The sequence below is a fragment of the Beta vulgaris genome, chromosome 1, assembly GCF_026745355.1.
Source record: "Beta vulgaris subsp. vulgaris cultivar EL10 chromosome 1, EL10.2, whole genome shotgun sequence".
Classification (NCBI taxonomy): Eukaryota; Viridiplantae; Streptophyta; class Magnoliopsida; order Caryophyllales; family Amaranthaceae; genus Beta; species Beta vulgaris.
In genome coordinates, this window is record NC_079202.1 from 54,340,951 (window position 1) to 54,368,950 (window position 28,000).

The 28,000-nt window shown below is 35.2% G+C and overlaps 2 protein-coding genes across 8 annotated transcripts; one reads left to right on the top strand and one right to left on the bottom strand.

The window, feature by feature from the left end:
* Positions 1-448: 448 nt before the first annotated feature.
* Positions 449-17,558, bottom strand: LOC104905270 (leucine carboxyl methyltransferase 1 homolog). 4 transcript variants are annotated; one of them, XR_791720.4, is made up of 14 exons: positions 17,296-17,558; positions 15,031-15,119; positions 14,814-14,938; positions 14,069-14,116; positions 13,666-13,747; positions 12,158-12,260; positions 11,032-11,152; positions 10,896-10,943; positions 9,695-9,778; positions 8,604-8,668; positions 7,041-7,092; positions 5,717-5,755; positions 5,183-5,294; positions 449-637 (listed from the first exon to the last, which is right to left on the bottom strand). XR_791720.4 is itself a non-coding variant. In XM_010693747.4 (13 exons), exons 1-13 carry the CDS (start codon positions 17,373-17,375, stop codon positions 5,235-5,237), a joined length of 996 nt encoding a protein of 331 aa, XP_010692049.1. In that variant the 5' UTR covers positions 17,376-17,557; the 3' UTR covers positions 4,674-5,234. The 4 variants fall into 4 exon arrangements, 1 of the variants encoding a protein (XP_010692049.1); XR_791719.4 differs by lacking the exon at positions 449-637 and adding an exon at positions 3,617-3,903; XR_791718.4 differs by lacking the exon at positions 449-637 and adding an exon at positions 3,617-3,911 and having other exon boundaries at positions 17,296-17,557.
* Positions 17,559-21,001: 3,443 nt separating this feature from the next.
* LOC104905268 (COP9 signalosome complex subunit 7) lies at positions 21,002-27,905 on the top strand. Of its 4 annotated transcripts, none has more exons than XM_019252171.2 (9): positions 21,002-21,370; positions 22,171-22,246; positions 22,454-22,542; positions 24,051-24,140; positions 25,170-25,214; positions 25,307-25,377; positions 26,717-26,855; positions 27,368-27,473; positions 27,551-27,905. In XM_019252171.2, exons 1-8 carry the CDS (start codon positions 21,212-21,214, stop codon positions 27,437-27,439), a joined length of 741 nt encoding a protein of 246 aa, XP_019107716.1. In that variant the 5' UTR covers positions 21,002-21,211; the 3' UTR covers positions 27,440-27,473; positions 27,551-27,905. The 4 variants fall into 4 exon arrangements, with proteins under 4 accessions (XP_019107716.1, XP_057250707.1, XP_010692048.1 ...); XM_010693746.4 differs by having other exon boundaries at positions 21,003-21,370; positions 27,365-27,473; XM_010693744.4 differs by having other exon boundaries at positions 21,003-21,370; positions 27,385-27,473.
* Positions 27,906-28,000: the final 95 nt, after the last annotated feature.

Consider the following 28,000-nt stretch of genomic DNA (forward strand, 5'->3'; position numbering starts at 1 on the left):
TGTTGTATTGCTCGATCTGGTTCATTGTAGTTTCTTCGAAGACGAATTTGATTTAAACTTATTTAATTGTATCTTATTTTTCTTTAATTATCTATTGTAGATACCGTTTGGCCTTCAATTAATGAAATTTTTCTATTTAAAAAAACATTTCTACTAGTATTACCACATCTTAAGGTTTTAGGGTCTTGCTTAATTCTTCGTAAAATAATGGAAATGTTGTCTGCCTATGTTATGTGAGGAAATGCACTAATTTGACGGTTTATAAAGGAGAATAAAGAAAAACTCAACATTGCTAGAGGTGGAACTTGATTCCACGATCCATGTGATCTGAGGTGATGTTTACACCATTAGGCCAAAACAATACTGCTCAAAAGTTACAAGAAATTAGAAAATAGATTTCTTAACAAAAAAATGAAGTACTTCCTCCGTAACATAAAGAATGCAACAATTGGATATTTTATATCTCACAAATAATATCATAAACTTCTTCCTTTTTAGAAGGGACTTAAAAATTGTTTGTTTTGGCACAGCAATTAATTCGAGCTTCTAGTTTCGTATGGCAGCATGAAAAAGAACATATTATCCCCTTTTCTTTAAGGACTTTAATTATGCTTGTTTGTTTAGTTGTTTAGTGTACCTACACAATAGGGACAGATGAGAATTCAGTCCCAAAAAGGGGTTGTAGAAGCCAAACGGCAAACATGGGAGCTATTAACAAGAATGTTTAGCATACAATAACTTTAGCCAGTAGAATTTGGATAGTTTTGAAAAGAAGAATGAAATTGGATAATTTTCTAGATTGTTGAAAAGAAGAATGAAACTATATAATTTTTGAAAAAAAGTTGTAACATAAGACAAATTAGCTAATTAAACCAGCAATTAGAAGCAAGTAACGAATATATTCTACCAATACAAGTTTCAATCCTACAATCGAGCAATGTCAAGAAAGCCCTCAGTTTAATTACTAAATGTCAAGAAGGCCCTCAGTTTAAATACTAAAAAGAGGATGTTTCTTTCAATTACTGTTTTAGGGAAGCTAATCAAGCAGCGGATATTATGGCGCACAAAGGTCACTCGTACCCTACTCTTCATCGTTGGTGAGATTGACGACCCGATGTTCCCTTCTATCATCCGTAAGGATGTGTTAGGTTACTTCTATAATAGGGAATAACCTAGTTTTTTCTTTCCTAATGAAAAAAACTAAATGTCACGTTCTCTTGCAGTGTAGCTGCAAATGGTTGGCCATAGTTCAATACAGAATAAGGTATTTTACTTTGTAACCAAAAACAAATGAAGTACTTTATCAAACCTGTTGATAACTTTCCTCATATAGCATCGAATAAATGGTTTCTTTCGAGGAAAAAAGGGGGGATAATTTAGAGGAAACATCGAAAGAGCGAAAGAATCACGGGAGATCAGAAAAGAGAAGCAGTAAGAAGTTGTAGCAAGACGTATCAAGTGAGTATTTTCTGTCTAAAGGCAAATCACAAGTCACGACAACAAGTTGCTAGGTTATTAGTTATCACAACTTCACAAGAGAAGAGACTAACAAAACTAATAGGAGTAACCGAGTAAGGCTATTCAGAGAAACACTATCTCATATTCTCATTATGCGAACTATGACGGTACTTGAGTAGACCTAACACAATTTTCCTCGTCTCTATATAGGGAAAAACAAGTTTTCGAGTTCTTTCAATATACACTCGGATGTACCATGTGCATAGTACACCCAAAGTTATTTTTTCTTCATTAGGTACTCTACCTTTCAAATGAGCAAAAAAACAACCTTGTGTATAACATGAGCATGGTACACCTGAGTGTATGATAAAAACTCCACAAACGCTCCAGTTAACTTTCTTCTACACATTTATTGTATTCTAACTAGAAATCTACATAATATTAAACAATTTTTGATAAAATATAGTATCAAGTTTTTAAACTAGTTACACTTACCAGGATTTTACATAAAAATCTTCAAATTTAACCTACATAGCTAAAATTTGGCATTTGTCAGCTTACACATCAACTAAGCTCGACTTAAACATTAAATTCTAACTAAGAGCTTGTTGGTTAACTTTCAAATGCATGGGATGTGTTGTTTGGTTGGCAAAAACATGGGAAGTAGAACTTCTTAGGAAGTTCTATTTCCTACAGAATAGAGAAAATAACTTTTTACTTAGACCCTTAGGTCAGTGGAAATTCCCATAGAAAATAGAATTTCTCATATTCAACCAAACAAAAAAAATGTACTTCCTTCCCCTCAAAAAAAAAAAAATGTACTTCCTAAGAAATAAAATGTTATGGACAATACAAATTCATGGGAAATTATACTTCCCAACTGCAATCAAACGAGCCTAGAGCCCTAACATTGAGAACCAACCAATTTTCCTCACCCAGTGGCCAGTGCCCCCAATATTCTCAAAGTCGTTTCACTCTTATAGAGGAAACAGCATTAACGGTGTGAAAGAGTAAAGACCCTTTGTCACTTTTTTCCTCCTTTACTGCTTTGTGTGAACCACCAAAAGAAAATAAAGAAGATTTGCCAGAAATCTGTTAAAAACAAACCAGTAAATCTCAGACTAGAGTATCTGATTCCCCTTCTTTTTGTTTTTTCTATTTACTAATGGTTCAATTTTTTTGCGAGAAAGAACACATTTCTTCCTGTTGAGTTGTCGATTAAACATGTACTTGATGTTCCCCCCTATTTATCGTTATCTAATGTACTAAAGTTCTTCTCTTACTTTACATGCTTGATTACTAGATTTACCAGCGTAGTACTCTTGTTAAAATATAAGAAATTAGAAAGTAAAAAGAGAAGTTCACAGAAAATCTGACTTCTGAACATATGAATTTACCATTGATTTTGCCTAAACTCTCAGCTTCAAATGGAGCCAATATTTTAAGACCGCCAAAATGACATTTAATTAAAGTGATTATTCGTCTATTCCTATTAGGGTTAGTTTATCCTTGGTTTTGATATTAGTCAACTTGAGACTCTCTAAGGTCTTATGGAATAATGTTGTAGAGTCTCAAGGTGAATTTTGAAAATCAAGACTCATGTTGGACATGTGTCCAAATTCTATTGGGTCTTTTTTTTTGAAAAACTGATGTGGCAGAGTCTAAAGCAAAGTCTTATTAGAGTCTGGAAATAAACTTACCCTTAGCTTTTAACCTAAAGTCTCAAAATAACACAGCAATAAAGCCCTCTTTTTTTGGTACAGTTTCAATTTAGTTCAATTACTATCCTCTCAAAGTAATACTTCAATTCAACTTAACTTAGTTCAGTCCGAAAAAACAAAACCTAAGAAACAGATGCACACTAGCTAGTCTAAAACATGTCTCGACTCTCGAGTTTGTGATTCTCTATAGACCAAAAAGAAAAGACACAATAACACACTCGCTTCAAATAGTATACCTACAACTATATAGAGTACTTCAATCTAGGTTATTAACCAATCATATGCATCCAAAGAAGGCAAAGTAACCAAGAATCTTTTGCCCCAGTCTAAATAGGTAGGACATTCCAAGAACCCAAAGCTCAAGGCATTGAATTTTCATTCCCCTAATTTTAGGGATTGGCAAGAACCCTAGGAGAAAGTTGTAGTAAAAACACATAAAAGACTGTAAACATGATAAATATATATGTAAAAGTATAAAAAATCCAACTTCGAATCCAATGCAACATCCAAAGTAAATTTTAGATATATCTTTTTCCTCAAAAGGTAAACCCAAAATCTATGGTCCACTGATTCAGTTCTGTGGAGTCCAATTTCCATTATGATACACGAGAAAAACCGTATACAACAACTATAATTCAAATCTTCAATAAAAATGCTATCCAAGTGGGCCCAATTGTATATGTATTCTCCATTTTCCATGAAAATGTTTCCATTTTTCCTGTAGCTGGGTTGCTCGAGTAAAGTTGAAAAATAAACAAAGAAGAAGAAGTCAAGATCCATATCCCATATGCAAAATGAACTATATATCACCTTTTGTGCATCATTTGCCATTATCAACTAAGTCTTTCACTAAGTCGTCGTCGTTATGTACTAATCACAGCAAAAGAGTATCCTCAACACACATAGTTAATCAACTTTCATTTTATATCTCTTGAAAACACACTCTCTACAAGGCTTGAGAGCCATGCCTCAAAAGGAAAGGTCTAATAAGGTAGCTCAGCTTCTCCTCGAATGAATTTCAAGTTAACTTTCAGCTAGCATTTTAATAATCCTTGCAAGGGAAGTGTACGCATTGTAATAGATAACATAGAAGTTGTGATGAAAGATTGATGTGGATTTGGGAGAGAGTGTCTGTTAGACTACTGGAGTGGCTACTGGCCACATCACATGAAGTTTGGAAAGAGAGCATCAAAGAGAGTGGAGGATCCACATCATATGGGTTGAATGGTGCGAATTTTCCTTTACAAGTAATAACAATTCTCTTTGCGAATTGCCCAAAAAATAGAACAACAGTTTGATAAAGCATATAATTGTTCTAAAAGATCAATAAGCCACCCAACCGTCTATAATCAAATGCTAATGCTCGAAGGCTTTCTCATATTTATCAGGGAAATTTTAAAAAAAAAAAAATTGGACGCAAAATGAGAAGAGTTCCTGCCTAAGAGAATCAGAAATAAGAATCATATCCAATCAAATAATGAAAATCACAAAGCAAAAAAAAGGCACCATCAACTGTGCAATAATTAACCACATGAGTGACCAAGAAATGGACAATTTGGGTAATAATAGAGAATAGAATTTCCAATATCAACCAAACAAGTGACATCCTGGTGACTCAAGAGAGCCAAAAGGATAAATAAAAAAAATTAGGAGAGAGAAAAAGATTAGAAAAACTAAAAAGACCCAACCAAAGAACCAAAGTCCCCACAAGTCCATTGGTGACACCAGTTTTGTGCTTTAAAAAAGGTCCCTACCACGTTCTTTTGCCAAAGAGCATAGCAAAAGAATAGAAAGTTTAGATCTTCCCTATAAGTCAAGCATCATACTCGGACCACATTTTTTTATGCTATCATCCGTTTGTAGAAAGTGTAGCACAAAAGGATTTCATTTTTGCCCCCCTTTCTTCTTTGTTGTTTTCCTTTCACAGTCTACTCATCTACTGCAAGTTGGGGGGAGCTAAACAACATGCACATTTCAAGATATCTTCGTTTTATCAAACTTACAGAAAAGTGTTGTGAGCTTGGTGGCACCATATCTTTGATCAGATTATCATGATCATGTCGAGCTGGCATTGCTCCCGTCTTTCTCATGAAAGCCGAAATTCTGAAACATGGCCTGTATTTGTAATTTTTAGAAGGTGTAATAGTCAGATATTCATAGAGCACAAAATGTAGTGAGTTAGTAATGTCCAGTATTCATCTCAGATTCACAACACTATACTATTTGCAAGATAATATTAGAAAATATGCAGGTGCATAGGAATATGCTGGAAAAATATATCTGATGAAAATAGGTGAATTTATCCCCATACACCAATTTTGCCAGGATCTCCAAGTACAGCTATCAGAAAGTGATGGTTGTAGGCCAAAAGTTCTTTTGGATTTTTATTCCACACAATGTTATATGGGGTATTATCCATTGCTATATGTAACAGATATCCTAATTTATTTTGTGGGATCCTGGGTGATTATTTTCATTTTTATGTCAGATGCATTAGATTAAAGAGCAATCATGTGATTGGTGATGCAAAAACATACCAGAGCATCGTTGATAGCATAAGCAACACAATAATGTTCCTGTAGATGCAATTCAGCGAAAAAAATCTGTTAGTTTCAATTCCAATATTCTAAACCTGAGGGCTCATCAAGCACAAAAAAAGACTCCCAGGGTTATAAACTAGAAGACCAAAGACCAGAATGAACATCCAAGTAACAAATTTTCCAGTTGAATCTAACATGAGTACTGAACTCAAGGATCAGGATGTTGATATCCTGAGCATCCTTTTCTCTGCTCAATGCATTCTGCTAAGTGATCATCAGACTTTAATAATTAGCCATTAGTTCATATCCAAGTTGATCTTGGAGATGTGTAGGATTTAGCTTAGTAACTTTGTTTTAGTACAAAGTGAAAGTATTATACACTAACCAACATCCTTTCAGTTTCCATTTGTAACTAATAAACTGAACCTTAAGAGAGTGTTTGATTGGAAGGAAAACGTTTTACCAAAAAAGAAATTTTGCCATTTTCATCTGTTTGGTTTGTAATAGGGTAGAAAATAGTTATGCCAAAGATGGAAAACATCTATACAAATATATTAAAAGACGTGCATAAAACAAGAAACTGTGCCACGTGGCGCTCTCCCTAGGGAGTTATAGTTCATGTAATCCATGTACAATAAAAAAATGTAGAAATTGCGTAGTATAAGGTTTAATCCCGAGACCTCAAGTACATATACTAAAGTCTTAACCACTAGGCTAAGTTATATTTAGTGTTATTATCATAAAGTATTATATCATAAATGAATTTTTTTCTTACCCGGGGCATAGCCCGGGCCTAATAACTAGTTTTGTTTTCTAAAGGAAGGAATGTCACATTTTCCTCCACAATCTTTACTTCTCTCTTTCTCTTCTCCCATTCATCATCTCCCCACCATTTTCATTTTTCCTTTTCTATCTAGGTTTTCTTGTAAGAAATCAAACAAAGAAAATTAAATTTTCCTTTTTTTTCTCTTGTAAGAAACCAAACAAAGAAAATTAATTGACAATTGCATTTTCCCTTCGGAAGATTTTTTCATGCAAAATATTTTCCATTGTTAATGTTTTCAACCAACCATACGGAGCCTAATTGTCACATGCTTTTGAAGATCATGAAAACCCATGCAAGTACAAAGGGTAATATACAAACTAGTCGACGGGCCACCCGCTCCGAACCCATGAAATCATGCCCAATAAATAAGGTGCAAGACATTTTCACCTATCGAGGGCAGAACGCTGGCATCTTATTCGAGGCTTGACGGAGAGATGGTTCTACCTAGTCTTTGATCCAAAACTAACATAATTAAACACTCAAACAATAACTTGCCTGCATCATGTGCCATTCTTCAAACTCGTCGAACAACTCCAGCCGCTGAATCCTGATCACAATATAATTAGAAGGCATTCTTAGGAGGATATATCAGGAAAGGGCATCCATAAAGATAACAATTTGTAGCCTGGATGGTCATTACAGGGCTTTTGAATTAAATAAGAAGACCTTTTCCATTGTTTTCCTTTTCATATTGAAACATCATTAATAACACACAAGAAAAAACTCCACCCTAGTCAAAGACAAAACACCCAGAAAAAAGACAAGCGCATGTGCAAACTTACAGCTAGGGCCTAGGAAGCTACACAGTAAGAAAGAGCATACCCTAAATTTACCAAGTACATTTGTGAATTTGTAACTGCCAACTCCATGCCTCTAATCGAATAAGGCTCTCTCACCTGTGGGGTAGAGGTTGTTAAAAGGCCACAGCCTTACCCACACAACTGCAAAGGTTCATATTAAGCCTTACCCCCCCAACAGTTGCAAAGAGGCTGTTCTGTTAGAAACCTCGTTCCAGAGGTAACTAATCGCATAAATCAGATAACAAGTAATAAAAAGTTTACTTAGCTTTTGAATCAACACACTAGAACCCTCAGTTGAGGAACCAAAGGAAATAAATATCCCCAGGCACCTATAAATTTATAATTTTTACTAAATTTAATGTTAACTCCAATTACGTCATGCATATCAAACACACATGTAGAAGTGTTAGCCAAGAAAAGAAACATAAAACAGTAACTTGATTGGGGCAGTTTAAGCAGATGATCAGGAGCGATGGACTTAGCTGCAACAGAAGATATGTTCTATTCCTTTTCTTGGCTAACACTTCTACATGTATTAATATTTAAGCAGTTCAAAGAAACCACCTCAAGGATCTGAAGCAAAAAGAGGATCTTCTTAAAATTTACAGAATCAGCTGTCAAGAACAGAATAGCGTCATCTGTGGAATAGTGTCATTAGAGTAAACTAACAGGGTAGATTGTTCAAAAACACAACTATTCTCACATTAGCCAATACCATTAAAACCTACATTCCTACACAGCCTCAGCCCTATAACACATGCTTTGACTCCTAAGTCCTAACAAGTAACAACCTTCCAATAAAATAGAAAAATGAAAACTCATGGGTATGCAGCACGTGATGCATGGAAAGAAAACTTTTATCATCTCCATCGTGTCCATTCCAGCATCATTCTAATACCCCATGAAGGCATAAGCTACATATGTACAGATATGTACACCTTCAATATACACAGAACATACACCCTAAAGCTTAGATACTCATCTGCTTAATTGCTTCATGAACAACAAGAAGATACTGCACCTTCTGATATGTGAACGTGAATTGTTCCCCACATATGCGCACATGCACAGTGCACACAGAGGGGTATATACAAAAGAGAGAGTTTCCAACAGTAACTTGCGTATAAAAGGCAATGATTAAATATGGTATAACTTCTTCTAAACCACAACTAATGAACTACCAAGCTTGACAATAACATTACCACCCGCCGGTAAAATAAAAAACAACTTTGTTACAGAAGATGTAAAGAGCATTTACCTGTGTCTTTCTTGGGAATCGATGAATTCACTGTAGACTCTCAGCATGTTCCAAGCAATAGCCCTCTGAAACCTCACACAAATTTCAAAAAAAAACTAGTTAGTGGCTCATGCGATGCTCCGGACTGCCATGTGTCTTGAATTTGGGTAGTGTTAGACAATTTTCGATCTGATGCCTAGTACTGGCAAAGGGGGTAAATTGACACTTTGAAGTTGTTATCTTGACGATTGGACCTATTTGAATTTTTTTATTCTTTTGTTGTCGACATATGAGAGTTTAAGATAAAGAATGCTATAAGATTGTATAGATGAATAAGTTTCTTGCATCTTTCACGAGACCTTGAGTTCAAGATTAAATCAACAACTTGTGTATAATTGCATGAGGTCTAGATGATTGAAACTTTTTTTAATGATAGTAAGTATACTTTAGGGTGCAAAGAGATGAAACAGAGATATACATTAGTAACACTCAAAAGAAAGGCGTAAGCCTAGTCATCATATATCATGTAAGCCAATTAATCACAGACCATCTACAATTAGAAAAATTTGGCAACTTCAACCATATTGGAGAAATTGTTTTTTTGCTACCCATGACATAAAATGTATGCAAAAACCTCATCAGTTAACTTAAAAGTTGGATCACATACAAGATACTCCCTCCGTCCCAATTTAGTTGCTACATTTTGACCGTAGGCACTATTCACGTCATAACTTTAACTATCTTTTACCCCATATACATAAGAAAAAACATAGTCATGTTGGATTCTGTTTGATTCGTCCCAATTTGTATTTTCCAAATATATAATTTTTATAATTTTTTTATATATGTAATTCAAGATATTGGTGTTTGAAGTTGCATCTCGTAAACTCTGAAAAAGCAAATGTAGCAACTAAATTGGGACGGAGGGAGTATTACATTAGTACAAGGCTTTACTCATCTTGGTGACTTGTTACAAGCGAAAAAGAGTTGCTTTAGGGAAAATATCAAGTGGTATAAACTCAAAAGGGATATATTGTGACAAGCAAAAACAATAAAAAAATGATGGAGTTAAAGGGAAAAAGTAATTACAAAAGTTAGAGCTATGATTATACCTGCCATCCCTGATCAAGGAAAAGTCTTTCTTTTGCCTCCAAAGTTGGTGTCGCATGTATGCCTAAGAGCCCACATCCACGATACTAGAGATAGAAGGAGGGCGAGGAATATTTAGTAGTGAAGCGAATAAATCAAACAGATATGAACTTACGGTATAAAAAGAACGTGTCAGGATATGCAAGATCAAACTGGAAATCAAATGCAAGAAGATTGCCACCATATTGACCTAGAACAACTAAACAGACAAAAGAGAGTCGCCATTTTCGATAACTTATTACTATGGGCAAACTCCAATAAAGATCACATAAGGAAATACACAGATGAATGCCTTATGTATAGCCGCTTTTGGAAATCTAAGAACAAACTAAGTTATACAGATTCCAGACATCGGGTCATTAGTCATTACAGAAACATTAAAAGTCCAACCATGTATAACAGTGAATTATGGCAACATTGGAAAAACTTAAAGACTTTAAGAAATTTGCAAAAAGACTGACAGTTCAAGCTATCATTTAACATATTCTCACCAGTCATGAAAGAATGAAACAATGGAATTTGCTAGATTAAGCAATTTATAGCTCTTCCTAGAAGCATCGATGGTGGCCTGGTCTAGCATGGAGGCATAAATCATAACATGATGATGTTGAAAATTTGAGAGAGATATTGGTAATAATGAGCGCAGTGCCTGAGTAGAAGCAGCAAAATCCTTGCTAGGTGATGATACATAGAAAAGTATCTAATAGCAGGAACCATGGACGACAATTAGGTGAGGAAGATTAGGGGTGATATAGGCCATGTTCAGTAAAAGTAGTTGTTACAGTAGGTGCTAGGTGTCGTAATTGTAAGCTGTTGTACTAGCTAGTAGCTGATCCTGGTACTCAGTCAGCTGTCAAGTGTCAAAAAGTTAGTATTTGGTAAAGCAATTGTTGGATTCGCCAAAAATGAAAAAGAACAATAACTATTATGTACTCCAAAAGCTCTCTCTACGGCTCTTCCTTTAAAAACTACTATTTTTAACTCTTTGAAAACATTAAAACAGCGACTAAAAGCTACCCTAATACACCTACTTCTTCAAACACTACTATCTATCTCCAGCAATATTTTGACTGAATCAAAACTCTAGATTTAGAAGCTAATTGAAAAGCTAGCAAAAGACAGCCATAGTTATCGCTACAATCCGAGAAAAGCAAAACATAATACCTCCAAATTACGAATCATCTGCTCCCCAAAAGCATCATCTGGATGAATCTGTAATGAGAGTGTACAAATATAAACACACAGTACAAAAGAGTGACTTCATGTAAAAAACAATTCTGAACCCCCAAGAATTTACTACCTGCTCATATAAAAAAAATACAGTGGTCGAAAATGTTTTTGCAGCCCAACCAACTATAGAACGGCTCGACTCCGGGTCCAAGTATATTAAAACGCATTCTGCAATAATAAATGTTGGCAGGCTGATAATGTCATCAGCATAAAGCAATGATAATCTTGCACATCCTTCTCACAAAAATAAAATAGACATAAAAAAAATGCAGAGAAGGACAGTTATTACAGAAAATAGTAACTCCCTCCATCTCATGCATTTTGTGGTAAAACATATTTTCTGCTTGTTTTCACATTCTCAAATTTCCAAGTTCAAAATAAAGAGAATACAACTTGTAAGAGTACATTGAGTCATATTCTAACTGAAATTGGAAACATGTCCATTCCATTAAATGCTTCATATTCGCTACTCCCTGTATTTGATAATACAAACAAAAGTGAAGGAGTGAAAATGATCCTATTTAGTAGATGACCACTCGAGTATTTACGACAACACATGCAGAAAGGAAATAATGCTACTGAACAATCCAATAAGAAACAACGAATCACTGAAAAAAACAAGGAAATTGTGATTTTGTCAAACAAATTTAAGTAGCTTAGAGTGTGTTCATGACAGAAAAGATAACGATTCTGCATTTTCCATCTCCATGTGCATATCCCATGCGAACTTTATTTACTGTGTAAAATATAAAATCAAAACTAATGTGCAGTTCACTTGATTTTCTGATTGGAAGAGAGTTGGGAGACAAGACAGGGAAACATGGAATACGTTGTTTTTGTAAGCACCAAGGGATACACTACTTTCAAATATTAACCAGTTTGAGAACAGAAAAAATGAGCACAAATTCCTCATTTTCAGTTTTCTTGGAAATTTTTATTTGCTTATATCAGGAAGTCAGTATGCACTCTAACTTCTCAGAGAACTTGTCCCCAGCTGATTTCAAAATATAAAGAAAGCAAGCCCACAGAATTTGTTAAAAGGATATCTAAAGGTATTTTAACCTTTTCCCCATCCAAAAGAAAAGAAGCTTTTTAATACAGGAGGGGATTCCCATGCTTCACCATCTTTTAACCAGCTACTTAAACACAGCTGATGATTAACACCTAAGCAAAGCAGAATTTTCATTCATACACACCTGGGATCAAGGTTTGCTAAAGCTATGACATCAGTTAACCTTTGAATGTCCCTTAGATCAACAGGCAGCAGCTTGTAGTGATCTCCAAGCACTTCCCCATTTTCTGCACAAAAAAAAATATCACGTCAGCACTCAGCGGCAAGTCAGTTTTTATGTTCATGAAGAGAGGTAGCAGTCAAGCAGGGTAAAACATTTTCTGCACAAAAAAAATTTAATGTCAGCGGCAAGTCAGTTTTTATGTTCATGAAGAGAGGTAGCCGTCAAGCAGGGTAAAACAAGGCACTAAAAGCGACATTAAACTAGCTGGGGAAAATAATTATCGACTTATACACGAAGACTAAATCGAATATCAATTATCAATCCATAAGGCAATTGATATTTCACTATTAAACTATTGTCACCAATTAAAATCAGATCTATTACCTAATCATGTAAGCAGATGAACAATAGAAAGGATACTTAATAGACCTTTAACTTTGTTAGCATAAATCTCCTAGAGTTCGGGATACTTATAGCCTACAAAAAGGTTTTGGTAGAGAAACATTGGCAACTTGAAATAATAAGCATACCAGAGTCCAGATGTAGTATATATAAAAATGGAAAAGGGTCATAACCTAATACATTATAGATCTAAAGCCAAACTCTGAAGTTAATTTGAAATTCGGATCTTAAGATTCTAAAGCCAAACTGTGAAGTTAATTTGAAATTCGGATCTTAAGATTCCTGAACTTTTTCTTACTGACAATAGAGCTGATCACGAGTAAACAGTTAACCGCAGAAGACCTAGATAGCATAAACCAAACGCTATTTGTTTTGATTTGCATATTATCAGTTTAAGTTTCAAGTTTTTCTTTTCTAACTAGTTGAGAAAGCAAGTGTGTGTTTACACTCCAGATAATTCGCTTGCAGTCTGCTTATTTTTTGAAGCTAGCAACAAAAACTTGAAAAAAAAGTAATTGGACTATAAAACTTGATAAAAAAAAATTTATGAGCCATTTTCAACATCTGGTCTTAGATTTAAAACTTTTAATTGGACTATAAAACTTGAAAAACTCATAATCCCACCAAGCCGTTGCAAATAAGTTCCAAGCCATATTACAATTGTGCAGAACTGCAGATGGAAGCCTCACACAAACAATCAGAAATTTTTAATATAATTACAGTAAGGATACAAACTAACAAAAAGCCTTAAAAACAAGAAACAATTGTGAAGAAAATTCATGACAGACAGATGCCAGCACAGAAGAACCTTTCGAGGCAATAGGCAGTACACAAAAAAGCATAATCATGCACCTTTACTCAAACTACTCAAAAGTTTTGTTATGCAATTCAGAATTAAAAAGGAAAGGTTGATAAATGATAATTGCAAGCTATCAAGCACAAATCTAAGACAAACTTAAGAGCTCAGTATGACTACTGCACAAGTGTTCGATGACAAGGATACTGACTGTTAAGGCAGGTTGTTTTACTGAGTTCTAAGTTTCTAACAGGAGTTACGAAAGTCTTACCTCGTGAAAACGAAGCTGTTGCACCAACTTTTTCCCTTAACTCATCGTGAAACTCAATTAATGCTGCCTTCTTGCTTGTTACCTAAAGCAAAAATATGACATGAATTCATTTCAAATCAGAAATTAGATAAAATCTTAGAATAGTGGGATCACCCAATAATTTACTATACAAAAGTCAAAATAATGTAAAATCTGTAAAAAGGCCAGTAAGGTCACAATAGTATTCTCTTCCAAGTAGGTGTCACCAATTTATATGCACCATATAATCCTGTGACCTTAACAATCTTGCTTGATCATCAAGGAATAGGTATTTAACCCTCCATCCCCTACCCAAAACAAGATGATTGGAAGTGATATGAAGTGCCAAAATTTTTTTGCAGAATCTAAATTCTCAAACTTCCACCTCTTGAAAATCCAGCTCCACGTATAGATATGGCGCTTTTCCCTCTTCCTGCCCAGGAGAAGCATCACAACTTTATCAAGTAAGTTAAAATCAATCATGGACATCAAGCATTACAAGCCAAAACGAAATTTCCAAAAAAAAAAAAAAAAAAAGACCAAAGTTCTAGACAAAGCTAACAATATTTCAGATAATAAAAGGTAGCTGAAGGATTAAGAAGCAACCAATTAAAGCTGAGCAACAAAAAAAATACATAAACAGACCCACATACTTATCCATATGTTTTGTGAGATTATGTTAAACTTTTCCAGCAATGACCAAAGGTCCAAGAAAAAAAATCAAAAATTACATAATCAATACGAGAAAATCAATGGCACTATTCTACTATTCTTGTCCTGAAGAAGTTGGTGCCAGGACTTCTTTTTGCACTATTACGGATACGAAAATGTGAAATATGGATTCAATTGTCAACTGCTTCTATTGGAAATAAGATTGACTACGGATTTGAGCAGACTAAAGGACAGACAGCAAGTTCAATAACTTGGGAAAAATAAGAGGGACACGAGGAACCCTATTCATCACAGACCGTGTAAAATTGCTCATATAAGAACCATTAAATATATGGAACCCAAATGGTGTGCCAGTGTGGTCCTTGGATAAAATAAACCAGAAAGGGGATATTTTGCTGATTAAGTTCTAGCATCCATGTAGGACTACCCAGGTTTCCATATCATACGACAAAATATACCTGCAACTGAAAATATGTTGTATCAAAGCCTGCTCCAAGTGATAAAACTTGCTTTCTAGTATGATCATCAGTATTGAGAAACTGGAAAAGAAGCTTCCGGAAAGCAGCGAAACGAGCAAAATAACCTTCAAGGAAGGAGATACATAAAAAAAATAAGTAAGAGAACCATAGTGCAAACAGTTGAGTATATAAAAAAACTTACTAAAAGTGAACCTACCACGATTAATAATAGGAGATCTCCTAACAGGCCTTCTCACGAACAAATGGATGAAGTCATCTCTCATGTACCCCTTTTTCACACAGGACCTATGGCAATTGTCAATAAGGAAGGATCAGGTCATGCCAATAATGCATGGTTGCAAGTAACTGGCAAGTCCAGATTTTGTTCTGTGTAATAGAATAGGCATTCATACAACGTATAGTAAAGGTTTTCACTCAAAAAGATTGACAAGTATGGTTCACTATGTAACTCCTGATATTTTGGCAAAAACCTCCATGACTTAACTCTTCATAAAGTCTAAAGCCCTCTTTCGAGGCCTTAGGGTAATATTAATGAAGTTCTGAAGGCTGAGTCACTGAAGCCAGTATAGAATATCTGAAGTACAGTTCCTGGATTACTAAGAATTAAGTATTGTAATAGCTTCATCTGAAGACTGAACAGCATATACTTATTCAGTTAATATGCCTATTAAAGCAGAAGGAACTCTTTCAGGTGTTGTATCCAATTTTTATCCAAATTCCTATAAACCTGGCCAGAAGAGAGCTGTCATAGACTCACAGTCCTCATAGATGATGATATTACAACAGAGGTATCATGATTTGGTTGCTACTCCAAGCTTTCAAAAGCCTCAATATATTATCCATAGTCTATTACAACTGTTCCTTTACCACGTCACCTCGCTTCTTCACAATTGAAGTATTCACGGTTCTGTCTCCTTTTCTTTCTTCCCCACTCTTACATTAACAGGCAACCAGTTATCTATTAGAGAAACAAAAGTGATCAGCTCTTCTTCCACTATAAACCAATCACACCGCAACCTCTTGATTCGTAAATAGCAGCCTTGAAGCTCCCAATTTAATATCGGTATCTCTTAAAAGCCCTTTGCTAGTTAAAAGTTCTCATCACTGATGCCATCAACTCTGGGCATATGACACATTGGAAACTCTAAGTATATTCAGATAGCAGAAATGAATGTTCTGCTCTGCACTAGGGGGAACCGTGGGAAGGCATATAATTGGACTATACACAGTTTCGTGTTGAAACTACTCTGAGTCTCTGACATTTCAATAGCTTGACATCTAGACCAGCTAATTAACAAGAACCAAGAAACATGTATGGAAACACTGTTCTATTCCTTCATTAATCAATCCATCACTATCTCAAATTCTATTGTAAGTTGCAGGCCATCTAGCTATTGTTGCCTGATTTACAATACTGCTGAACTGCATTGGCGCATTGGATTACACCTGAAATCATAAATACCTTAGAGCAACCTTGTGTCTTGCCTGTGTCACACTTCCTCGGTGGAGAGGACATCGGCAGGGCTCTTTTCCAAGAACAAAAGATAGATAGCACCTCCCTAATAATCCCTCCGTTTTTTTAATTGTTATGCTTTCCTTTTTTTGGCTCTTTTTTTTTGTTTCACTTTCACTTTTTCCTTACATGGTGACCTATCGCATCAACTTTTCACACTTTTCCACCTCATATACCCCCACCACCCATTTTAATGACCACCCAAAACCTTCTCACCTACCCTATTTTTCTCTCTCCTATATTATTTTAATGTTTCTTTTACATTTCACAAAACCAAATATTCTTTTTTTGTACTTCTTCCTTGTTTTTTGCACGATTTCCTTGGTTCTCCCCTAAAGTGAAGTGTAACAATCAAAAGAAACGAAGATAGTAAGTAACACTTCATCTAAAAGACTAGAACGACTTAAAAAAAAGGTGAAGCTTTCCATTCTTCTTCCCTCCCCCATCCAAAGAAGCAATACCACATTATGATATCAATGACAATGTAGAAACAAGCGATGCACCAATGCCAGTGAAATATTTGTTACAAGTTACAACAACTTATGCCTTAGATTGTAGCTCACTATATCGATTTTTACGTCCCAATACTCCCAAACATGCCATTATTGCAATTACACATTTGCAAAAATTCAAAAAACATTCCACTAACTAAACCGTAAATGCAAACATAAAAAAAAAAAAAAACAAGAAGAAATAGGTATTTCGTTTCCATCAACCACATCATAGACGAGAAACAAGAAACCGCAATTAAACAGTAAATAACAAAAACATCGCAGAAATCACCAGTTGAAACATTAATTAAATATGCACAAAATATATGCGATAATCGTCAAAAACTCCAAAAAATTAAAATAAGAGGACGGTGTTAACAATAATATTGTCATTAATGGCGTATATTAGAAAGAGGATCGCAGAATTTTTATATTTGGGGGAGGGTTGGTTGCTCACAATTTGCTAGCAGAAGCGTCGTCATTTGTAGCTTGAACAGCTGCAGTGTTACTGCGTGCATCTGCTGCATTTTTCGCCATTTTCGTCCCTTCTGTAAACTCCGATTGAAATTTGGGGTTGATGGATTTGTGATGCAAAACGATGAAAGGGCTTTTCTGTCTTCAAAGTTACAAACTTCATTTAACTTTCACCAATTTATGACTATTCCTTCAAAATTCTAAATTTAAAATTGATTCCTATTTAAAATGGAATAGGGAAATTCCCCTCAAACCAAAAAAAATGGAATAGGGAAATTATATTTTGAGTAGAGGGTGTATATCAATAATCCTAGTGTTTGTTCTACCCAACTTATTTTTGGTTGCAATCAGTTCAATTCAGTTTAGTTCAGCTCTAATTATTATTTCGATTAGTTATAATTTAATTCACTTCAGTTGCAATCAATTCAGTTCAATTGTTTTATGTCGAATAGAACAGGCTCTTACTTCAAACAAAATGGTAGAGCACACCCCCTAAAAAAAAGAATGGTAAAGCACAAATAAAAGTTGGTAGAGGAGGAAGAGGTGGTAGCTCAAGGGCGATAAATTGTAGTTAGTGTAACCAACCTCATCCTATTGAATATTGAGAGTAATAAGTATAGATATAAGATTTACTCGTAGTTAGCCACAATACGATTCTCATTCTTTACAAGAAGGATTCCCCATTTCTTACCCTTATTGCAAGGGGATTTTCCTTGTCTTTAAAAAAAAGAGTTAGCTACAATTATTTTTAATTATAAGAATAAGTGTTTGGTAGCTCATGTTCCTTTTCTAATATTTTTCTCTCCTCGTTGATATATTAGAAGAATGTGAAATGCGTACAAAAAGTAAAGGTATTACAAGTCATTGACTGTCTAGAGGATATTTGGCTTACAAAGATAAAAGGAAATGGTTTAAGAAATGGAAATAAGGAGAATGGAACATAACCCTTAGATTTAGTATATTGTTTGTTTCAAAATATGTAAGAAAAATTCTAAAATTTCACCACCACAACTTTTGTCCTTTACTACCAACACCGCCACCCTTTTTTTTTTCAATATCCCATTTCCCCTTCAGCTGTCACCCTCTCCCTCCTTTTGGCCGCCGCCCCCTTCTCATCTTCTTTTGCCGGTGCTACTTTTGCCCAAGGAATTTTCTCTCTCTCCTTTCTTGTAGATCTAGTGGTGGTATTTGTAAGTGTATGAGGCGGGCTTTGTTTGGTGACAATGGTTGGTTTCTTGGTAGAGTGGGGAGGTTTTTCGGTGGTGGTAGATGGTTTTCGAAGTTGGTGGTGGGTTTTGGGTGGGTGGGGTGGTTTTGGGGATGGACTGAAGTGTTTTTTCGGGATTGGTAGAGTATTGATTGGCATCTTATTATTATATTATATAATGGGTGGGTTGGTGGTGGTGGATGTATTATTATATAATATTTTCTATTTTTTTTAAGCCTAAAAAAACTAAGATTGTTGATTAATAGCTAATTATTCCTTCTTTTAAGCTAGAAAGTGGACTTGTGGAGTAAAAGAGCACGAGTATTGGTCATTTGCACTTAAAGTCGTACTAGGAATTTATTTATTTAAGTAGTTTGAGTTTCTGATGATTGAATTAAGAATATTACGTAATACTATGGCCCAATTTTAAGATTTGAACATGACATTTATAATGTTTAAGACGATCCTGATAGACGGAACTACGTAACTAGGGTCCTTATGTTACACGTTGGCATGTTTAATGCATATAACTCCCAAGAGAACCACACTCATTAATGCATCATGCATGTGGTGTTCAAGTTGGTTTGTACTTTCGGATGCACGGTATAATTTGCTTGACCAATGTTCAATGATTAAATTTCATAATAAGCCCAACTAACAAGATCAACGAGTTACGTAGCAATAAATAATGAATCATATCTTTCTTTAAGGATTTGTTCGTTATTGTTTTTGCTTAAACTTTTTTTTATGAAAGACAAAATATATTTAGTAAAATTCATTTTCAATTTTGTTGTCATTTATAAGAAAAAGACACAAACAAGGAGTATAAGCTTGATTGATTTGATAAGTTCTTTATATGGTTTTTGAAGTCCTAAAATAATAAACATATCGAAAAGTTAGTTTAGTCAAACGGTCCTAAAACTACAAGATTGATCTTTGCATTAGATTTTATTTGACATAATTAGACCTGTTTATTCTGATCAGTGCTTCTCTTTACCTGAACTTAATTGAATTGAACTTATTGGTGCTGATCGGACTTAATTAGTCATAATTTTCCTTTATGTTTACACCTGGTTAGATTTATTCAGGCCCGAAACATAATTTTACCTTACATTTACATCTAATTTGATCTAAACATTACCGATTATTTCACCCAAAAATCATTCCTAGTTATTTTTTCTAAATGAAAATTCATTCATTAATACAAAATAAAGTCATACGATAAAGGATATGAGTTAGCTCAAGTGGGTAGAGCGCTCTCCCATGGCCCCTAAGGACAGGGGTTCGATCCTTACCCCCAACATTATGCTAGGGTATTCCTTTGTATGCTATGCATGCCTTATTTAGGCTAACTTAATTTCCTAATCAAAATAAAAATAAAAATAAAGTCATACGATATCTATAATAGAAGTAAAAAAACTAAAAAAATACAAATCAAATTGAAAGATACTTACTTCTAATCCGTTAAAATCACTATCGTTGATTATAATTAACTTTCACATCATTATATCTCTATTCTATATGGAAAGAGGGGTAGGAGACCAAAATAGAAACTCCATTTTACCCTCATTACATCTCTATTCTAACTACTTACTCTAATTAAAAAATTAAAAATTTAAAAAGAAAAAAGAAAACTACCTAATTAATTTAAAAAATAAAAAAAGACATTACAAAAAAACTATTAACAATTCAAATATCCCTAATTTACTCGATATAATTAACAATTAATTTAATTTTCTACGTTCCTTAAAAAAAATTAATTTTCTACGTATTTTTGCATGCATCGCCTGCATATAAAAACTAGTGTCGGTCTAATGCAACATTTTAGGAGGAGGTTTAACGATGTGATGTAAAATCGAGGTAACCAAAAATTTGCCCATAACATGCGCAATAAGGCTGAAAATTCTATTGTGCTCCCGGGAGCACGATGCACATCATGCACCCGGTAAATTTGTTCCATTTCCGATAAGTAAATGTTCTATTTCAACAAATGTTCATTTTAAGCATATTTTTCAGCAAAAAAAATATGTTCTAGTTTTCGTAAAAATTGTTCTAATTTCAATAAACAAATGTTCTATTTCAACAAATGTTTGTTTTAAGCTTATTTTTCAGCAAAAAATTATGTTCAATATTTTGTGAATCTATTTTATTTTCGATAAGCAAATGTTCAATTTCAAGTGTTCTTTTAAAACTTATTTTTCACCAAAAAATATATTCTATTTTTACTGAAAATATGTTCTATATTTGATAAGCATATGTTCTATTTAAGTAATTGAATTATAATAATGTTCCACTTCAAAAAAAATGTTCATTTTTGTATTTGGATTCTGGTAATGATCCACTTCAACATTTAAATGTTCTTTTTCATAAATGAATTCTTGTAATGTTTTCATTTTAACAATAAAGTGTTCGTTTTCGTAAATGAATTTTGTAATGTTCCACTTCAAAACGCACGCACTACAATAAGGCCAGCGGCATCACGTCACGTACTCACGCGTCTAGAACCTCAAGAGAAACCTTCTAAAATCTAAACACAAATTCCAAATCAAACACACCACTCTCCCTTCTTCATCATCATCAATTTTTCAAAACCCTAGTTTTTTCCCCTCTTCAATGCATATGAATCACTAATCATCAAATTAATCAAAGTTCCCCTCCTTTTTCAAGAATTTCAACTCTAATTTTACATACAATGGATATCGAACAGAAGCAAGCGGATTTAATCGAACACTTTGTGAAACAAGTGTCGGCAAACAAGGGTTCCTTCCTCGCTTCGATCATCATTGAAGCAACTTCAAATCCTTCTCTCTTCGCATTCTCCGAAATTCTTGCCGTATCTAATGTCGCCGAGGTTTTTCGTTTTTCTCTCTCTTCATCCTGGTTTTTTTTTTTTTTTTTGGGTATGTTTTTCTATAACTGGGGTTTGTTGTGGTGTTTGATGTATGATTGGACAATTTTGTTTTATTTATCAATTACTATATGAGTGCGTTAATGTTATCAATTTTGTTTCGTTAGGGTTATGGATTTCGGAACATTGTGTATTTATATTGATAATCCAATCATCGATATAATCATCACAGAAATAATTGTATATGAAATTATATGGATGTAAGATGTATTTAGGCGCCTAGACGGTACGCGTTTTGAAGTTCGAACATTAATTGATTTTGGTGGTAGAAGGAGCAGTGTGGAGTGATGCATTTAGTATAGTAGATGGAAAACATTAATGTTGTATATGAGTGAGAAAATTTTGTTTACTTAAAAATTGGTTGTTAAACACTTAAGCTCACACGCAATGACTGAGATTTAGGAATAAGGGTGGAGGTTTTTTTTAAGATTAGTAGTAGCACTTAACTTTGATATGTGAGGTTTCCTGATGAAATTAAAGCTTTTAATACTTCCTCCGTTTCTTTTTACTCGCTACACTTCTCATTTCACGGACTCCTAGGCAATTTTTGGAGAAGAGAGAGGTAGAGAGTAAAAAGAAAAGGGACCCATGTGGGAGGAGAGAGATAGAGAGAATTTATTGCCCAAAAAAGAAGTGTAGCAAGTAATATGAAACTTCCCATAATGAAAAGTGTAGCGAGTAAAAAGAAACGGAGGAAGTAGTTGTCTGTGCTTTGCTCGGTGTAACGGTTATCCTTGATGCAGCTTCAAGGAACTGAACATTCAATGTACCTTAATCTTCTCCGTTTATTTGCTCATGGAACATGGAGTGATTACAAAAGTAAGCTTTCCGTCTCTTTTTAGCTCAATAGGAGTGGCTTTTTGAATGTATCTGAAAAGTTATGTAGTATTGCTTGTAATATGTTATTTAACCCTGTGGTGTATTATGAATTGGGTGAATTTCTAGTGCTATGATTTGATACCTTATAATTTGATAAACCAGCCCTTATGATATGTGGCGAATTGCATGAAATTTTATGATGCGCAGTTAATGCTGGGTCTCTACCGAATCTGGTTGCTGAACAAGTACTCAAGTTAAAGCAACTTACTGTCCTTACACTGGCTGAGACAAGCAAGGTACTTCTGTTCTAGTCTTTTTCTTTTTCCCCTTAAAGTCATTATTGGTCTCCTTTGTCTATGCCCTGTGTTATGTTGAAGGTTTAAGGTGCGCTTATACTATTCCAGGCAGACAGCTTATATGTTTATAGTACTTTACAATGATTTAGCAGGAAGTTCTTTTTTCAATATTTCTGAGATTTCGAGATGAAAAATAAAAACAATATAGTAACCCCATACGAGGAGTTTCCATGCTATTCGGGAAACTAGAGCAGGTGGCAGAATCATATATTACATCTATATTAGTATTTAGTACTAGTGAAATTATTTATTGGTAGCATAGATGCTTTGTGGAGGGGAGTATCTTTAGAAACGAATTATGGGTTCTGGAGTGATGGTTATAAATGAGTATTCCTCCTTTTTTTTTTTAAGTAGGTAGGATTTGTGTTACTTCGACGCCTTCGTTTACATGCGTTGTTGACACGACATGACACTTGGATCATTCATTTTAAACCAAAAAACTTTTTTTTGTTTTACAAAATGGACGAGTGCGACACGAGACATTTACGAAAAGGATGAGTCCGACACCGAGACACCCCAATCAAAGTAAACACGTTATGCAAATCTGAGTAACATAAGGTAGGAAATCTTAAATCTTTATCTTTCCGAAGTATATTCTCCATGAGAACTCAGAATTTCCGACACATTTGCGGTTTAGTAAACACCAGCACAATATCTGCTCCAGTCTGCCTTTTCACATGGGTAGCATGAATAACAATTGGCATGCTGCAACCCTCCTATTGTGTGTTACTCTGTGAGGATCATCATAGTCTGTGTTATTAACTTATTTATGTTCTTGAGGAATATCATACATGCTACATAGGCTTTATCCACAATTCGAGTAACATACATTTAGCGGAGGTTCCTCACCTTATGTATACCTCAATGTGCTTGAACTTACTGGGTTACTAAACTGGATCATGCATTTAGTGATCCATGTCGTCATGTGACTTGTTTCTTTTTGGTTTGAACTCGCTAAGTGCGGGGATGTTATCTTTAGGAGTTTGAGCAACACTCAGAGGGTTGCTTAAAAAGTGATGGAAAACCTCCTTTTGTTTCTGCTATGCTGGTGACGCAATCGATATTTCTCTTTTAGGGCATGTTGGATGGGGCGTTATGAATTAGAGGAGTTATAGAACACCTTAATAAAAGAAAACTGAAGGTGAGTTAGGTGGTTGCAGGTGGATGATGTAGAGGTGTTCAGATGATGAGGGAGGGAGGAAGAGGCTGTTATCCCCCAAATGAGGTACCCCATAAAGAGGGTAATAATTCCCCCCTTTCCTGCCTTTTCTTCTGCAAAACTAGCTTACTCTCTTTACCACCACTTCGTCCCCTCTATCATCACCTATAATCACCTTAAAGGTTCTTAATATGCATTATATCTCCTATCTTAAGGAATTGTCGTCTCAAGTCTGTTAATGCTCTTTTTTTAATGTGTTTGTCGTTTCATTGTTTGTTTTTGCTTTCAGGTACTACCATATGATCATTTGATGCAGGAGCTAGATGTAACAAATGTGCGTGAACTGGAAGATTTTCTTATCAATGAGTGCATGTATTCGGTATGTGTTCTGGTTACTCAATATTTTATTTATAAACCAATGAAGTTAACTAGTTTGGTGTATCTTGGTTTCTACTAGTTATTCTTTTTTTCCATCCTCTGTAAAGATCTCTTAGTATCAATGTCAGGTTTCCTTCCCTTTCCTTTACTTCCCTCGAGGTTTCTTTATTTGTCCACAGTTCAACAGTAGCTTTATACCCAAAATCAACTTCATCTCATCCTCGTCTATCTATGATTTTATTATAGTTTTGTGATGAATGTGTACAAGGTAATGGGATGTCAAGTGTTCTTACGGTTTGAACTGTTGGAAACGGGAGGTAGCTTTGTTTTCTATCTGTTGCTGCAGTTCCTTAGTATAATGCCATGCAGAGTACTGTTAATCTGATACTTCAAAAAATCTGTAGCGAAGCCGCAAAGATGGCATGGTTGGTGCTCCTTCCGAAGGGGCGACTTCTAGGTTTGAGGCCTTTAACCCCATGCCCTAACGTAGAGATGATGCTGTGTTTTTACCATTCCAAACAGGAAAAATGACTATTTAGGATATTTCTGGAACATCCACTTATCTTCTCTTCTGCGCACTCCCAACACCAGAAGCTCCTTTAGTTGCAACAGATTTCATAACTTAAAGATTGTTAAGTTTTCAGTTTGAAATCGGATTTGTTTTTGGATTCCGTATCAGGTTAGAACTTAGTGGTTGAGGCCATTACTATATCTAATTTGGGAGTTGTTTCTATTTTATTTTATGACATAGTGTGGTTGTGCTGCTATACTTAGGAATTTTTAGTTTAATAACCAGCAATGAACAACAAATATTTTAGTATGTACTCAAGACTCAAGTATGCAGCTGTGCCCATGGACGTCTTACCTTATGCTAGGGCATTTTTGGTTCTATATCGTAGGCTTGGACACGTGTCCTTTCAAGATGTGCTCGAGCCTCAATATCTTGATTGTATATGGGGAGTCCAAAATCTAAGTATTTCCAAGATGTGCTATTTTAGTGCTTAAGCTAACATCTACACTTGGCTGACAGGGAATTGTAAGAGGCAAGCTGGATCAGCTGCGAAGATGCTTTGAGGTGCTATAAGTGCACCTTCTTTACCATCCTTTCTTCCCTTTCTCTGGATTCGAAGCTTCTAGGTGGCTGACATAGTTATCATGTGGATGCAGGTACAATTTGCTGCTGGAAGAGATCTTAGACCAGCGCAATTGGGTAGTATGATACAGACATTGACTAACTGGTATTCACAGATTTTCTGTATTCCTTTTATCTTAAATAAATTGTATAACATGCCAGCTAAGGAAAATCTAGTGTCAATTCGGTGATTAATGTCGACTGACTTGGATGTCATTCTAATGGATCTTCACAACTCTATTTATTTTTATTTTTATATTGTTATGCTGTTATAGGGTTGCTTAGTCTTCTTTTTCTCATTTGTGTTGTAAGCAAGTTCTTGGTTGTTTATCTCTTTTAATCCTCACTTTATCTGAAGTCAAAAAGAGGAGAGTATATGACGTAAGGAGACAGGAAGGGTTGGCTGTATCAGATTTTCTCTACATTTCACGTCTAGACCTAGTATTGGCTTGTTTGACCTCAGCACACCTAATTATGTACGATGTGACTCTTTAAGTTCATAACTGATTCACTTTGTGATTTTATCTAGGTGAAATTGGTAAACCTAAGACCGTTGTTCTATAATTTTTTTTTGCCTGATCCTCAACTAACAAATTTTATTCAATGGAAATAAAATTCTCAATTTCACAATTGATATTTGTTTCAAGAGTAAACTAAGACCATTATTCTATAAGTATGCCTGATCGTCAGCTAGCAAATATTGTTTGAACTTCTCAATTCATAAACCATATTTGTTTCAAAATTTCAAATATCATAACGAAATGAGAATCCTTCAAAGTTAACCTTGCCATTAAATAGCCAATGAGGAAGATGACTATGAGACAATGGAAGGACCTTTCTAATCAAAGTCAATCAGGATCTAGTCTGCAAGCCATTATATATGGAGTACCTCTTGCTTTATTTGATGATGGTGCTTAGGTGGTGTTATGGTCGTTTTAACAGTTCAAGTTTTGTCAGGAATTCTGAGAGCACTCTGACATTAGCGGTGTCCAAGTGCAACTTGCTGACACACACGCGCATACCCAGAGTCAGATCTCACCTCTGATATGGTTGGGACTTGGGAGGCCCAAATAGCCTAGTGTCTTTTATAAGAATACAACTTTGGTTCCTACTTCCTATGCTAGTATTTTGTTTCATGGTGATGTCTAGTTCTTGATTTCTGGGGCATCTAATGTATTATATCTCAAATTCTTTGTATTGGGATGGTAGCTGAAGTAGTGTTGTATTCTAAACTTCCTCCCTGGACATCTTAGAAGTTGGAAACCTAGTAGCAGTGCATCCTTACTTTCTTTTTGATGGTTCAATGCTATGTTATGTGTTCTGAGCATGCAAACATGGTATATGTGTGTCAGTTGATCATTAGAAGCATATCACTTTCATCTATATCTTCGGCCATTCTCAATCCCGTATTGAGATTTGCATATATGTTTTTGAATAAATTATAGGTTGTCGACTTCGGACAACTTGCTCCTGACTATTCAAGAGAAGATAAAATGGGCAGATACCATGAGTGAGTTGGACAAGAAACATAAAAAAGAAGTTGATGACAGAGTGGAAGACGTAAAGAAGACTCTATCTCTCAAGGTGTGAATTTCATTTTTTCTGCTTCACTGGTAGTTATTTCCTGAAATTTATCCAGCAATGTGTGTGCTTGTGCAATCAGATGAGCTGAACAGTGTGCTCCTCCAGCACTAGCATCACAAGCGCCAGCATGTGTGATGTGCTACAGCCTGCATATGCACCTGGTTGCATAACATAATTAGCGGTTATCTGGGGGAAAGGGTGGAGCCAGTGGGATGGTTCCAACCTACTTGCTTTTTCTTCTTGTCAATGCCTTGTACTAGCACACTTTTCAGCTGACTGCCTTGCAATGTACTGTTGTTTGGTCTATGGCTGTTCCTTGACATTATTTAAATTCTTCTACCTAAAATTTATGTCAATATTTTTCGTCTTAATTGGGATTGAGGGATCTGGAAGCATCTAGAACTTTCGATTCCATTAGCATGTAACTGGATATAGGTTTAGAGAGAGCATATTGTCTCTTGTTTGTATGATGCGATATTTGGTCTATTGTCTTACTTACATTGTGGCAGAAGTTACACACTGTAAGCAGGCCGACATTGACTTCCGAGGGCATGAGGAGATCTTCTCTGAACCTGGCGGAGTGATGGACTTTGAGGAAGATAGAATCCGACCTAAGAGGTAAATTGTCCGTAGCCATTATGGCCCACCGTTTGATATGCATATCTTTTATCTGACATCTGTTTGTCAAACTCCAGGAGGCGGCATCCACTAAATTAAGCAGCAGGTGATAGAGCGGTTATGCACTGCTGGGTTTGGACAGTGGCAACCTGCACAGATATCTGCCTTTGAAGATGACTGGACTTAGTTTTTGGACCATCATCACTGATCTCTGACCTTTACAAACTTGGCAAAAGTTACAAGTCCCATGAACCTGTGTGTATTCATTTTCATGGGAGTAGGTGGTCTTCTTTGGTGTTTTGAGGGTTGAAATTTTCATGGGTAGATCATGGGTGTAATAGCTACAACTTATATTTTTAGTGAAGATTCAAAGTGTACTATAGCATATCCTTGATTGATCTATGACAACTGACTGGAAATTTTTGGCGGCGATATGAATTTGGTGCGGAATCAATTTCACAATCTGTCGATCTTTTCTTCAGCGTTGTTTAACACCAATGTTTTACTTCTATATTCTTATAGAAGTT

Coding starts and splice junctions, on each gene's coding strand:
- LOC104905270 (XM_010693747.4), bottom strand. CDS start 17,375: ATGGCGAAAAATGCAGCAGATGCACGCAGTAACACTGCAGCTGTTCAA. Junction 15,120..17,295: donor GACGCTTCTGCTAGCAAATT/GTGAGCAACCAA, acceptor CAATTGCCATAG/GTCCTGTGTGAAAAAGGGGT. Junction 9,779..10,895: donor AGATGATTCGTAATTTGGAG/GTATTATGTTTT, acceptor TTCTATCTCTAG/TATCGTGGATGTGGGCTCTT.
- LOC104905268 (XM_010693744.4), top strand. CDS start 21,212: ATGGATATCGAACAGAAGCAAGCGGATTTAATCGAACACTTTGTGAAA. Junction 22,543..24,050: donor CACTGGCTGAGACAAGCAAG/GTACTTCTGTTC, acceptor TTTTGCTTTCAG/GTACTACCATATGATCATTT. Junction 25,215..25,306: donor AGCTGCGAAGATGCTTTGAG/GTGCTATAAGTG, acceptor ATGTGGATGCAG/GTACAATTTGCTGCTGGAAG.